Source organism: Notamacropus eugenii, chromosome 7 (genome assembly GCF_028372415.1).
Source record: "Notamacropus eugenii isolate mMacEug1 chromosome 7, mMacEug1.pri_v2, whole genome shotgun sequence".
Classification (NCBI taxonomy): Eukaryota; Metazoa; Chordata; class Mammalia; order Diprotodontia; family Macropodidae; genus Notamacropus; species Notamacropus eugenii.
Genome location: NC_092878.1, coordinates 104355909 through 104370161, shown reverse-complemented (window position 1 = coordinate 104370161; position 14253 = coordinate 104355909). Strand labels below are relative to the sequence as shown.

The 14253-nt window shown below is 35.5% G+C and overlaps 1 protein-coding gene across 4 annotated transcripts in view; it reads left to right on the top strand.

The window, feature by feature from the left end:
- UFSP2 (UFM1 specific peptidase 2) overlaps positions 1 to 14253 on the top strand; it is a 42676-nt gene that overhangs the window by 16132 nt on the left and 12291 nt on the right. For all 4 annotated transcript variants that reach the window (XM_072624148.1, XM_072624149.1, XM_072624151.1 and 1 more), the window contains exon 7: positions 607 to 753. In XM_072624148.1, the coding sequence (XP_072480249.1) occupies positions 607 to 753 (147 nt within the window). The remainder of the gene's footprint in view (positions 1 to 606; positions 754 to 14253) is intronic.

The following is a 14253-nucleotide window of genomic DNA, read 5'->3' as shown; positions in this document are numbered from 1 at the left end:
ATTAAGCTATAGAGGCAATTGAGTATAGAAATCTATTTTGCCCTACAGGAAAATAGAGGGGAAGGGGGATGGAAGAAGGGTGGGTAATAGGAGGACAGACTGGAAGAGGCAGGGTGGGTGGGGTACATGCTGTCCTGGGGTGGGGGGTGGGGAGAGATGAGGAGAAAATTTTGAATTCAAATTGTTGTGGAAGTCAATGTTAAGAACTGAAAAATAAATTATATATTTAAAAATTATGCCAGTAAAATATGTATTGCACAATATTTTGTCTCTTGGTGTCAACTGTTTAAACATTTTTCCAGTATTTATTTGAAGTCCCTTTTTATATTTTATGTCTGTTATGTAATTGCTTTGTGGGTGCTTTTAAAGTCACATTATGATTCTTTTTTAGAGTCTTTTTCATTTTTTTATGAAATACTTAGGAAAATAGTGTTCATTTAAAACATTTTTGTGGTTTTAAGAATACACATTTTAAAAATCGCTCTAAATAGTTTATAACCAACTTTTCATATTTAATACCACTTGGATTTCATTTTTATTTAGTGCATTAAATTTAAAGATTTGTCTATATTTCTGTTTCTTAATATTTATTCTCCTTTCATTTAGGAATTACATGACCTGTACCACCTAGCTCATGATAGACCTTACTTCAAAAGAGCCAATGCTTATCACTTTCCAGATGAACCGTATAAAGATGGGTATATCAGGAATCCACATAGTCACCTAAATCCACTGGGAGCAGAATCTGGTATGGTGAGTTAATTTATGGAAATACAATTATTATTAAAATTGTAATAGTTGTCTTTTTTTAAAGATCATTAATGGAATGATAACATCCTGTCAGTGTCTAAAACAAATCACCTTGTAATATTTTCTAGCCATAAACTCTCACTGTATCAGCTAGTAGTAAAGTAGAAGGACCAAAAGGTAGTTAAAAAAAGGGCAGTTTTCTCAGTTACATTTGCTGTCATTTGAATTCTTATCTATGCCATGATGTTTTCTGGGTGGGATGTAGAAGAAATCAAAAGTCTGTGACAAAACCCAGGAATGTTTTTTGCTGAATGAGGAAAGTTTTAAGAGATGTTATGATTTAAAAGTCTTTTTTGTCACATGGTTTTTCCACAGCAGTTTTCATCTGGACTATATACTAGAGCACTTGATTATTTTCTGTCCAATATTGCACTATCATTTCATGTATGTATCACAAGGACATTGTAAGCCTTTCCAGGGCAGTGTCTTATATTTTGTCATCAACATAGCAGTCAGTGCACACAGTAGGTAATTGGTAAATGCTTATTGATTGTTAATTGTGATACATTCCATGCTTTGGAAGAGATTTTGAAGAAACGAAACTGATTTATTTTCAGTTTCACTTCTGAAGGGAGCATGTATGTATACAAACAAGCTTTTCTAAAGATTAACTCCTTTGTAGTATTTATGCATCCTCTAAAATAATTCATTAAATATTAGTATCATCATAAAATATGTCTTACCAAGTGCTATGTATGTTTATACTACAAGGGACCTAGACTGCTGACAGTATTGAATATTAAATAGTAACACCAGTACATACGTAGAGCCCTTTTGATGGGAGCTATACATTTTCCCTATAGCTGTTTGTAGTCTCAACAAAGCAACATAGACATATTCTCTTTTATTTCTGTAGTTCATTTATCCTCCAGAGATATTTAATTTCATTATTTAAATTCAATCTGTCTTTTGATTTGTATTTCTTACTATTTACCATGCAATCAGATGCCAAATTAACTTTGAATATATTTATGTTACCTGAAATTAATCAGAAGTGCAAAAACAATATAGAGTCATTGGGGCCATAATGAACTTTACCCTCTTCAGAAAATTCAATCCTAATTTTAGTAGCTGTTCTTGACTTTATATTACCAGCATTTTCACATGCATGAAATTGGGTTAACAATTATCAAGACAGTTATCTAGGAATTCACATACGTCAGAAGCAATGAAGATGGTTAAAGTAATAGTGAGTAAAGTGGAAACAGCAGATCTTTGGTATTTTTATAAACTATCCAGTTGTCAAAATGTTGAAGTTCAGTAAATTATAAATGGCACTCCCCAGATGGATTCACAAGAACAAATTATCCTTTTTTATATAGATTATAAATACAGAGAAAGATGAAACATTATTCAGTACTTTTTATGAGGCAAATATGGCATGGATTTTTAACACTTGGTAGAGACAACACTAAAAAAAGAAATTAATGGGCCAATTTCACAAAAAAAAAATCTAAGTGCAAAACACAAAGTATAACATTTTAGCCAATAGTTTACAGTAGTACATTATGAAAATTTTTCATCATTATCAAGCAAGGTTTATGGCAGTCATGGAACTGAGACTATTAACAAAATCATGTAATTATTACAATGCAGAAAAAGCCTTAATAAAAATACTAGAAGTACAACCTTCATTCATGATTTAAAAAAAAAAAACTAAAAAGAATAGGTACAGAGATTTTTTTCCCTTAACGTAATAAAAATCAGGAATTAAGAGCCAACATAATATCCAACCCAAAAGTATTGGAAGCATTCCCACTAAACACTTGTACAAAGCAAGAATGCAGACTTTTACCCCATAAGTTTTTACAAAGCACTGGAAATCATACAATTGCTGTTTGTGTTCGTTCTTTGTTGCTGAAGAAGACCATGCCATCAGAGAAATAATGACATGACTTACACTTGACTTTGTTTTGAGTGAGGGAGGGCTGTTCAGGTCACCAGCCTCACTTCTCCTCCACAGCCATCTGAATCCAGTAACCAGAAATCCATCAGGATGACTGGAGATGACCCAGGATACAATGGGAGACCTTGGCTCCTTTAATCCAAGGTCTTTGCAGGTAATCACTTAGGGTGAGGCAGCACCCATTCATTGAATAGGACTGTTTAAGAAATAGCCAGGGCATGGCCCCTTTACTGAGGCTAAGAAAAAAGAAAGACATCAGGCTGGGAGGGAAACAGCAATAGTTACTATTGATAATCACTCTAAAGCTAGGAGGGTCCAGAAGAGCCCTTAGGCAGGGGCCCATTGGCATCCCAGCTTCAGAGTGCAGTAGGTGTAAGGTTTTGGGAAAGGAAAAGACAGGAGAAGAGAGGAGAGGAGAGGAGAGGAAACTAGCCAGTAAAACGCAATCAACTGGGCATCTTTTGGCCATCCAAATTTACCTTCCTTTGGAGAGTAGAAAGGAGAGGAGGAAGCAGACAGGAGAGGAGGAGCTGAGTTACCCAGCTGGCTGGGTCCCCATTGAGCCACAATTACAGTTACTATAAGACAAGAAAATACATCAAAGCAATTAACACTAGAAAAAAGTTATTTGTAGATCATGTAGCTAGCAAATCTACAACCAAAACATTAATGGAGACAATAAGTTCAGCAGACTTTCAAAGTACAAGAGTAACACGCAAAAATACCTGCATTCTTAAATTAACTAGTAAATACTAGTTAATAATAAAGAGGAAAAAAATAAAAAACAATTCCACTTACAATTAAAGCAAAAACCATAAAGTATTTTGAGAATTAACCTACCTAGCCATAAGTGGGACTTCTGTATAAGAATAAGTACAATTATACATAAGACTGAAATAAAGACCTGCATAACTACGTGAACAGCCAGTATTCATGAATATTAATCATTTAATAAAAATTATAACATTTCCAAAATTAATTTAGATTTTTAATGCATTATGTGAATATGGAGAATCTGATTTTGTCAATATGATGAATTCCTTGTGTGGCAACTTCACCAATGCTGATAACAACCCATATACTATTTAGTAGGTAAGAGACCTAAAGAGTTACTTGGAATACACAGTAATGATTTACTCAAAGGTTACAAGACTGCTAAATATGAGGGACAGAATTGTATCCAACTCTGTGTTTCTAAGCTCAGTACCCTACATTTAATATGCCACTCAAGTAACCTAGGGATTTCTTTATAGAATCAGATGAATAATAATGAAAAAAATTGTCTTGGATGTGTGTAATAATATCAAGGGAGACAGTGCAGAGAAAAGCTGGTGAAGGGTGGACTTTTACTCCCTAACTTTAAAATATAGCTATTATCATCAAAACTATCTGATACTGTCCAAAAAAACAAAGAAAAATAAAACGTGGAGCAGAATAGCTACATGATGCATCCCAAAGTTTATACAATATTTGTGTCTGATTAACCTATAGAAAATGAAAACTGGGGGAAGCATTCATCATTTAATGCATTTGGGAAAATTAGTTGGCAGTTCAATTAGAAAGGAATTGAGATACACATCTTAAATTATGTGAATGGCAGTTGTATTGGAGACTTAAAAAGAACTGTGACTTAGATGGAAAGAGTTGTTTGAATTGTAAAAGATAAGTGAATTTTTTTCTGTTCAACAAACAAAAGGGATTTTTAGAAACAAGATAGATGTTCTTGACTACATTAAAATTTAAGATTCTGTATAACGAAAAAGTTAGAAAAATAAACTGGAAAATATGGCAAATGTGATGGAGAGAAATTTAGCACTAAGAATATGTAAGGAATTGTTAAGAAAAAAGGTCACAGTAATTGTTCCTTTGTAGTGGATAAACGGTCTGTTTCAATACAGCTAGTTTCCTTTGTTAAATCTGAAGATTTTACTTATGCATTTAAAAATATTATTCTAAAAAGGTTTTCATAGGCTTTAGCAAACTCTCATGACATAAAAAGTCAAGATACACTGATTTGTTTCTGGTGAAAGTATTATTAAAAATGGAAGTTATCTGTTGAAAATTTTTCTAGCAGCATTATGTACAAAAGACTAGGACTAGGAATAACTTAAGGGTCCAACAATATGGGAACAGTTAAATTGTGGTGTGTAGATAGATAGATAGATAGATAGATAGATAGATAGATAGATAGATAGATAGATAGAGATATAGGTAGTGCAATTCAGTAATGAAATTAAGATCTACAAATAAGAGGCAATAAAAACTGGGAGGCATAGCCAAGATGGCAGAGAAAAGCCAGGAAATTGCCTAAAAAAGACAGAGGGAAACAGTTTTCCATTGTAAGATAACTTAAAAGGACTTCCGGAAAGGTCTGTCTCACTTGGGTAAAAGGGGAGTGCAGCTGACCACAGATGGTATCTGGGCAGGAGGCTCTTAGTCACAGCACAGGTCAGCAACCGAGGCCCTTCAGTCCTGCCTCAGCAGACCAGTGACACAGTGCGCCAGCTGTGAGGCCTCCAGCCCCAGCACAGAAGGTAAACTGCAGCCCCAGAACCCTGGCACAACTAGGCTGGGCCACCCCAGTGCAGTGAGAAAGCTGCCAGCCCCTGAGGTCACAGTGTAGAAAGCCAGTGACCAGGACCCTGGCCCCTAGCACAAGAAGCTTGGGATGGTGCCCCCAGGACCCCAGGAGCAGAGCTCAACTTTAAAGTCATGAAATAGACTTGAAAATGATCAAAAACCAGAAAAAAGCCCTGGCCATAGAAAGCTACTATGACAACAGGGAAGATCAAAATACACACTCAGAAGAGGACAACAGTGTCAAAATGCCTATATGTGAAGCCTCAAAGGGGAATATGAATTGGTCTCAAGCCCAAAAAGCTTTCTTGGAAGAGTTCAGAAAGGATTTTTAAAATCAAAGTGGTAGAAGAAAAAATGGGAAAAGTAATGAGAGTTATGCAAGAGAGAGTCAACAGCTTGGAAAAAGGACAAAAATTGACTGAAGAAAATAATTCCTTAGGGAATACAGTAGGCCAAATTAGGGGGGAAAATCCACTGAAGAAAACTCCTTAAAAAAAGTAAAATTAGTCAAATGAAAATTAGCCAGGTATAAAAGCTAACTGAAGAAAATAATTCCTTAAAAATTAGATTTGGGCAAGTGGAAGTTAATTACTCTACAAGACATTAAGAATCAGGCAAATAAAATTAAAGAATGAAAAATTAGAAGAAAATCCAAAATACCTCAGTGGAAAAACAAGTAACCTGGAAAATAGAACAAGGATAAATAACGTCTGAATTACTGGACTACCTGAAGAGCCTTTCAGTGTCTTTCAAGAAATTATCAAGGAAAACTGCCCTGATGTCCTAGAACCAGAGTGTAAAATAGCATTGAAAGAACCCATTGATCACCCCTGGAAGAGGCCTCAAAATGGTAACTCCAAGGAATAGAGTAGCCAAATTGCAGAATTATTAGGTCAAGGAGAAAATACTGCAAGCAGCCAGAAAGAAACAATTCAGATATCAAAGAGCCACAGTCAGGATTATGCAGGATTTAGCAACTTCTATATTAAAGGATCAGGGGCTTGGAATACTGTATTCTAGAAAACAGGAGCTTGGATTACAACCAAGAATCAACTGCCCAGAAAAACTGAGCATAATCTTTCAGGGGAAAAGATGGACATTCAATGAAATAGGGAACCTTCAAACTTTCTTGATGAAAAGACCAGAACTGAACAGAAAATTCAGTCTTCAAATACAAGGCTCAAATAAAGCACAAAAAGGTAAACCAAAGGGGGGGGGGGGGGCGTGGAGGTGGGGATGTATTATTCAATAAGGTTGAACTGTTTACATCCCTACACAGGAAAATGATACTTGTAACTCTTGAGAATTACATCTCTATTAGAACATTTAAGAGTATACATAAACAGAGAGGGAGTGTGTATAAATTGACTAAATGGGGAAAGAGAAGCGGGGAGGAAAGGGAGAACAGAAGTAGAAGGGGAAAGAAAAGCACGGAGGAACTGATAGAAGGACAGACAAATTGAGGAAGATGGTGGTCATAAGCAAAATGCTGGTGAGGAGGGACAGCGTGAAAGGAGAGAAAAAAGTATAACCAGAGAAAAATAGGATGGAGGGAAATAGTAATCACAAGTGTGAATGTGAATAGTTTAAACTTTCTCATAAAAATGGAAGAAGACAGCAGAGTCAGGTTTAAAAATCCTATATATGTTGTTTACGAGAAACACATGAAGCAGAGAGATACATACAGAGTAAAGGTAAAATGCTGGAGCAGAATATATTATACTTTAGCTGAAGTAAAAAAAAGCTGGAGTAGCAATCTGGACCTTAGATAAAGTAAAAGCAAAAATAGATCTAATTAAAAGAGATAAGGAAGGAAACTACATCTTGCTAAAAAGTTTCCATCGACAATGAAGTAATATCAATACTAAACATATATGCACAAAGTGGTACAGCATCTAGATTCATAGTTGAGTGAATTACAGGAAGAAATAGACAGCAAAACTATACTAGTGAGGGACCTCAACCTCCCCCCCTCAGAACTTGATAAATCTAACCACCAAATAAACAAGAAAGAAGTTAAGGAGGTGAATTGAATTTTAGAAGTTACATATAATAGACCTCTGGAGAAAATTTAATGAGAATAGAAAGAAACGTACCTTTTTCTCAGTGGTACATGGCACCTAAATAAAAATTGACCATGTATTATGGCATAAAAACCTCACAAGCAAGTGCAGAAAGGCAGAAATACTAAATGCACCCTTTTCAGATCATGATGCAATAAATGTAATAAGTAGCCATGAAAAGATAGACCCCAAATTAATTGGAAGCCAAATAATCTAATTCTGAAAAATAAGTGGATCAAAGAACAAATCATAGAAACAATCAGTCATTTCATCAAACAGAACAACAATAATGAGACAACATACCAAAATTTATGGGATGCCACCAAAGCAGTTTTTAGGGGAAATTTTATATCTCTAAATGCTTACATGAATAAAATAGAGAAAGAACAGATCAGTGAATTGGGCATGCAACTAAAAAAGGTAGAAAAAAATAATTTTTAAATATCAAAATAGATATACTGAAAATTAGAGGAGAGATTAATAAAATTGAATATAAAAAACTGAACTAATAAATAAAGCTTAAGAGATGACTTTATAAAAAAAAGTAAAATGGATATACCTTTGGCTAATTTGATTTAAAAAAAAAAAAAGAAAACCAAATTACCAGTATTAAAGATGAAAAGGGTGAATTTACCATCAATGAAGAAGAAATTAAAGCAATAAATTAGGACCTGTTTAATTATATGCCAATAAATCTGACAATCTAAGTGGAATGGATGAGTATTTACAAAAATATAAATTGCCCAGATTAACAGAAGAAGAAATAAAATAAATAACCCCATTTTAGAAAAAGAAATTGAACAAGCCCTCAATGAACTCCCTAAGAAAAAGTCTCCAGGGCCAGATGAATTTACAAATAAATTCTACCAAACATTTAAAGAACAGTTAACTCCAATATTATATAAACTTCTTGGAAAAATAGGCTAAGGAATCCTAGCAAAATCCTTTCATGACTCAAATGAGGTGTTGATACCTAAAGCAAAGAGAGTCAAAACAGAGAAAGAAAATTATAGACCAATTTCCCTAATGCATATTGATGCAAAAATTTTAAATAAAATACTATTTAAAAATATTACAGCAATTTATCATGAGAATAATATGCTATGAGCGAGTGGGATTTATTCCAGGAATGCAGGGCTGATTCAGTATTAGGAAAACTATCAACATAATTGACTATATCAATACTAAAACTCATGATTAACTCAACAGATGCAGAAAATGCTTTTGACAAAATAAAGGACCCATTTCCTACTAAAAACACTAGAGAACATTAGAATCAATGGCTTTTTCCCTAAAATGATTAGTATCTATCTAAAACCATCAGCAAGCATAATACATAATGGGGAAAAGCTAGCTTTCCCAATAAGATCAAGGGTGAAACAAGCATGTCCATTATCCCCACTGTTATTCAGTATTGTACTAGAAATAGCTTTAGCAATAAGAGAAAAAAAAAAGAAATTGAAGAAGTTAGAATAGGCAGTGAGGAAACAAAACTATCACTCTTTGCAGAAGATATTATGATATACTAGAGAATTAACTAAAAAACTACTTGAAATAGGTAACAGCTTTAGCAGAGTTGCAGGATATAAAATAAACCCATAGAAAAGGACCCACATATACAAAAATATTTGTAGCAGCTCTTTTTGTGGTGGTCAAGACCTGGAAATCAAGGGATTACCAATCAATTGGGGAATGGCCAAATAAGTTGTGGTATATGAATATAATGGAATACTATTGTGCTATAAGAAATGACCAGTGGGTGGACTTCAGAAAAGCCTGGAAAGACTTATATAAACTGATGCTGAGTGAAGTGAGCAGAGCCAGGAGAACTTTATACACAGTAACAGCCACGGTGTGCGAGAACTGTTTTTGATGGACTTAGCCCTTCACAACAGTTTAAGAACGTAAAACATTTCCAAAGGACTCATGATGCAAAATGCCATCCATATCCAGAGAAAGAACTATGGAGTCAGAAAGCAGAATGAAGCTAATATTTTCTCCTTTGTTATGTTTTGTTTTTCTTTTCTCATGGTTTCTCCCATTCATTTTAGTTCTTCTATGCAACACGACTAATGTGAAGATGTGTTTAATAGGAATGTATGTGTAGAAGCCATAGAAGATTGCATGTCGTCTTGAGGCGGAAGGGGGGAAGGAAGGGGAGAAAATTAAGAATTTATGGAAGGGATTGTTGAAAACTGAAAATAAATTAATTAATTAATTTTGGGGAAAAAATAAAATAAACCTACATAAATCATCAGCATTTGTATATATTGCCAGCAAGCCTAACAGCAAGAGATAGAGAAATTCCATTTAAAGTAACTGTAGAAAATAGAAAATATGTGGGCATCTACTTGCCAAGGCAAACATAGAAACTACATGAACACAATTATTAAACACTTTTCACACAAATAAAATCAGATCTAAACAATTGGAAAAATATCAATTGCTCATGGCATTGGCCAAGCTAGTATAATAAAAATGACAATTCTGCCTAAATTAATTTACTTAATCAGTGCCATATCAACCAAACTATCAAAAACTTACAGAGCTTGAAAAAAATAGTAACAAAATTGATGTGGAAGAACAAAAGGTCAAGAATATCAAGAGAATTAATTTAAAAAATGTAAAGGAAGGTGGCCCAGCGGTACCAGATCTAAAACTACACTATAAAGCAGCAACTATAAAAAGTATTTGGTATTGGCTAAAAAAAATAGTATGGTAGGAACTAGGCATAGACCAACATCTCATACCCTATACCAAGAGAGAGTCGAAATGGGTACACAATTTGGACATAAAGGGTGAAACTATAAACAAATTAGGAGAGCAAGGAATAGTTTACCTGTCAGAGCTATGGAGAAGGGAAGAATTTATGACCAAACAAGACATAGAGAATATTGTGAAATGCAAAATGGATAATTTTGATTATATTGAATTAAAAAGGTTTTGCACAAAAAAAGCCAATGAAAGCAAAATTAGAAGGGAAATAGAAAGCTGGGAAACAATTTTTACAGCCAACATCTCTGGCAGAGGCTTTATTTCTAAAACATAGAGAACTGAATCAAATCTATAAAAATAAAAGTCATTTCCCAATTGATAAATGGTCAAAGGATGTGAACAGGCAATTTTTGGATAGAAAAACTAAAGCTATCAATTAGTCACATAAAAAATGCTCTGTATCACTATTGATTAGAGAAATGTAAATTAAAACAACTTTGAGGTACCACACCATACCTATCAGATTAGATAACCTGAAAAAACTGGAAAATGATAAATGTTGGAGAAAGATGTGGGAAAATTGGAACACTAATGCATTGTTGGTGGAATTGTGAACTAATCCAACAATTCTGGAGAACAATTTTGAACTATGCCCAAAAGGCAACCAAACTTTGCATACTCTTTGATCTAGTAATAACACTACAAGGGCTGTATCCCAAAGATATCACAATAAAGGGAAAAGGAACCACATGTACAAAAATACTTTATTTATTTTTAATTTTCAACATTTATTTCCACAAGATTTTGAGTTCCAAATTTTCTCCCCATCTCTCCCCTCCCCCCGAAGACACCATGCATTCTGATTATCCCTTCCCTAAATCCACCCTCCCTTCTATCGCAACCCTCCTTTCTCTTATCCCTATCTTTTCTCTTTTCTTGTAGGGCAAGATAGATTTCTATACTCCATTACCTATATTTCTTATTTCCCAGTTGCATGCAAAAACAATTCTCAACATTCGCTCCGAAAACTTTGAACTCCAACTTCTCTCCCTTCCTCCCTCCCCAGCCATCCCCACTGAGAAGGCAGGCAATTCAATACAGACCATATATGTTTAGTTATGCAAAAGACTTCCATAATAGTCATGTTGTGAAAAACTAACTGTATTTCCCTCCATCCTGTCCTGCCCCCCATTTATTCTGTTCTCTCTTTTGACCCTGTCCCTCCCCAAAAGCGTTTACCTCTAACTACTCCCTCCTCCCATTTGCCCTCCCTTCTATCATCCCCCCATACCCCACTTATGTACTTCTCCCCTACTTTCCTGTAGTGTAGGATAGATTTTCGTACCAAATTGAGTGTGCATGTTATTCCCTCCTTAAACCAAATGTGATGAGAGTAAGCTTCGCTTTTTCCCTCTTATCTCCCCCCTTTTTCCCTCCATTGAGAAAGCTTCTTCTTGCCTCTTTTATGAGCAACAATTTGCCCCATTCCATTTCTCCCCTTCTCCCAATATATTCCTCTCTCATCCCTTAATTTTATGTTTTTAGATATCCTTTCCTATTCAGCTCACCCTGTGCACTCTGTCTGTATGTATATAATCCCTCCAACTACACAAATACTGAGACGAGTCACAAGTGTTACAAATATTTTATTTCCATGTAGGAATATAAACAGTTCAACTTTAGTCAGTCCCTTATGATTTCTCTTTCTTGTTTACCTTTTCATGCTTCTCTTCATTCTTGTGTTTGAAAGTCAGATTTTCTATTCAGCTCTGGTCTTTTCATCAAGAATGCTTGAAAGTCCTCTATTTCATTGAAAGACCATTTTTTTCCCCTGAAGTATTATACTCAGTTTTGCTGGGTAGGTGATTCTTGGTTTTAATCCTATCTCCTTTGACCTCTGGAATATCATATTCCAAGACCTTTAATCCCTTAATGTAGAAGCCGCTAGATCTTGTGTTATCCTGATTGTATTTCCGCAATACTTGAACTGTTTCTTTCTGGCTGCTTCCTATATTTTCTCCTTGACCTGGTAACTCTGGAATTTGACTACAATATTCCTAGGAGTTTTTCTTTTCAGATCTCTTTCAGGAGATGATCGGTGAATTCCTTCAATATTTATTTTACCCTCTGGTTCTAGAATATCAGGGCAGTTTTCCTTGATAATTTCATGAAAGATGATGTCTAGGCTCTTTTTTTGATCATGGCTTTTGGATAGCCCCATAATTTTTAAATTGTCTCTCCTGGATCTATCTTCTAGGTCAGTTGTTTCGTCAATGTGAAATATTTCACATTGTCTTCTATTTTTTCATTGTTTGGTTTTCTTTTGTAATTTCTTGGTTTCTCTTAAAGTCATTAGCTTCCATCTGCTCCATTTTAATTTTTAAAGAGCTATATTCTTCAGTGAGCTTTTGAACCTCCTTTTCCATTTGGCTAATTCTGCTTTTTAAAGCATTCTTCTCCTCATTGACTTTTTAGACCTCTTTTGCCATTTTGGTTGGTCTATTTTTAAAGGCGTTATTTCCCTCAGCATTTTTTGGGGTCTCCTTTAGCAAACTGTTGACTTGCTTTTCATGATTTTCTTGCATTGCTCTCATTTCTCTTCCCAATTTTTCCTCCACCTCTCTTACTTGATTTTCAAAATTCTTCCATGGCCTGAGACCATTGTATATTTTCTATGGAGGTTTTGGATGTAGAAGCCTTGATTTTTATGTCTTCCTCTGATGGTATGCTTTGTTCTTCTTCATCCAAAAGGATGGAAGACAATACCTTTTCACCAAGAAAGTAACCCTCAATAGTCTTATTTTTTTCCCCTTTCTTGGGCATTTTCCCAGCCAGTTACTTAACTTTTGAGTCCTTTTTCAAGTGGGACAATACTCTAGGTACCTGTAAGTTCTCAGTACCTCCAAGGTGGCACGATCAAGGGAGAGGAGTTTACTCCTCTCCTGGCCTGCACTTTAGTCTGGGAGGAACCACAAGTTTTTCTGCGCAGGTTACCTTACAAAACCTTCACCAGCTCTACCATGCCAGTGCTCCTTCTCACCCCAGGACCACCACTCAGAACTGAGACCCAGCTCAGCAGCTTAATTTCCCCCAGGGTCTTTAGGCTGAGGGCTCCAAAAATGGATGCCACTGCCACCCTGGGGCCAGCCAGGGCTGTGGCCCAACCTTGCCCCCTTCTCACCCAGACAAAAGAGCTTTCTCGCTGACCTTAAGCTGTCTTTGGCATTTGTGGGTTGAGAAATCTAAGAACTGCAGCTGCTACCCATGATTCAGTGCCCTGAAGACTGCTCCAGTCCTGTCTGTGCTGTGGGTTCCAGGTTAGCTGCCCTCTGCTCTGAACCTGGTGTGATAAACCTTTTCTGCCAGCCTTCCAGGCTGCCTTGGGCTGGAAATTTCTTTTACTGTGTCACTTTATGACTTCTGCTGCTCTAGAATTTGTTTAGAGTCATTTTTACAGGTATTTTATGGGCTATTGGGGGGGAGCTAGAGTAGGTCAGTCTTTCTACTACACCATCTTGGTACTGCCCCACTCTACAAAAATATTTATTGCAGCCCTTTTGTGCTGGCCAAGAATTGGAAATTGAGGGGATGCCCATCAGTTGGGGAATGACTGAACAAGTTGTGGTACGTGAATGTAATGAAATATTACTGTGCCATAAGAAGTGATGAGCAAACATATTTCAGAAAAACCTGAAAAGACTTACATGAACTCACCCTGAGTGAAGTGAGTTGAACTAGGAGAATGCTGTACATAGTAACAGCAGCATTGTGTGATGATCAACTCTGATAGACTTAGGTCTACTCAGCAATAAAATGATCCAAGACTGTTCCAAAAAAACACATGATGGAATATACTGTCCACATCCAGAGAAAGAACTATGGAGTCTGATTGCAGATCAAAGCATAGTTTTCTCTTTTTTTTTTTCTCATGGTTTTTCCTTTTTATTCTGATTCTTCTTTCACAACATGACTAATGTGGAAATAGGTTTAATATGATTGTATATGTATAGCCTATATCAGATTGATTGCTGTCTTGGGGAGGGGAGAGTGGTGTGAGGAAAGGAGAAAAATTTGGAACTCAAAATTTTATAAATATGAATGTTAAAACTATCTTTACCTGTAATTTGAAAAAATAAAATACTATTGTGGGGAAAATTTTTAAAGAGGGAATAAAAGAAA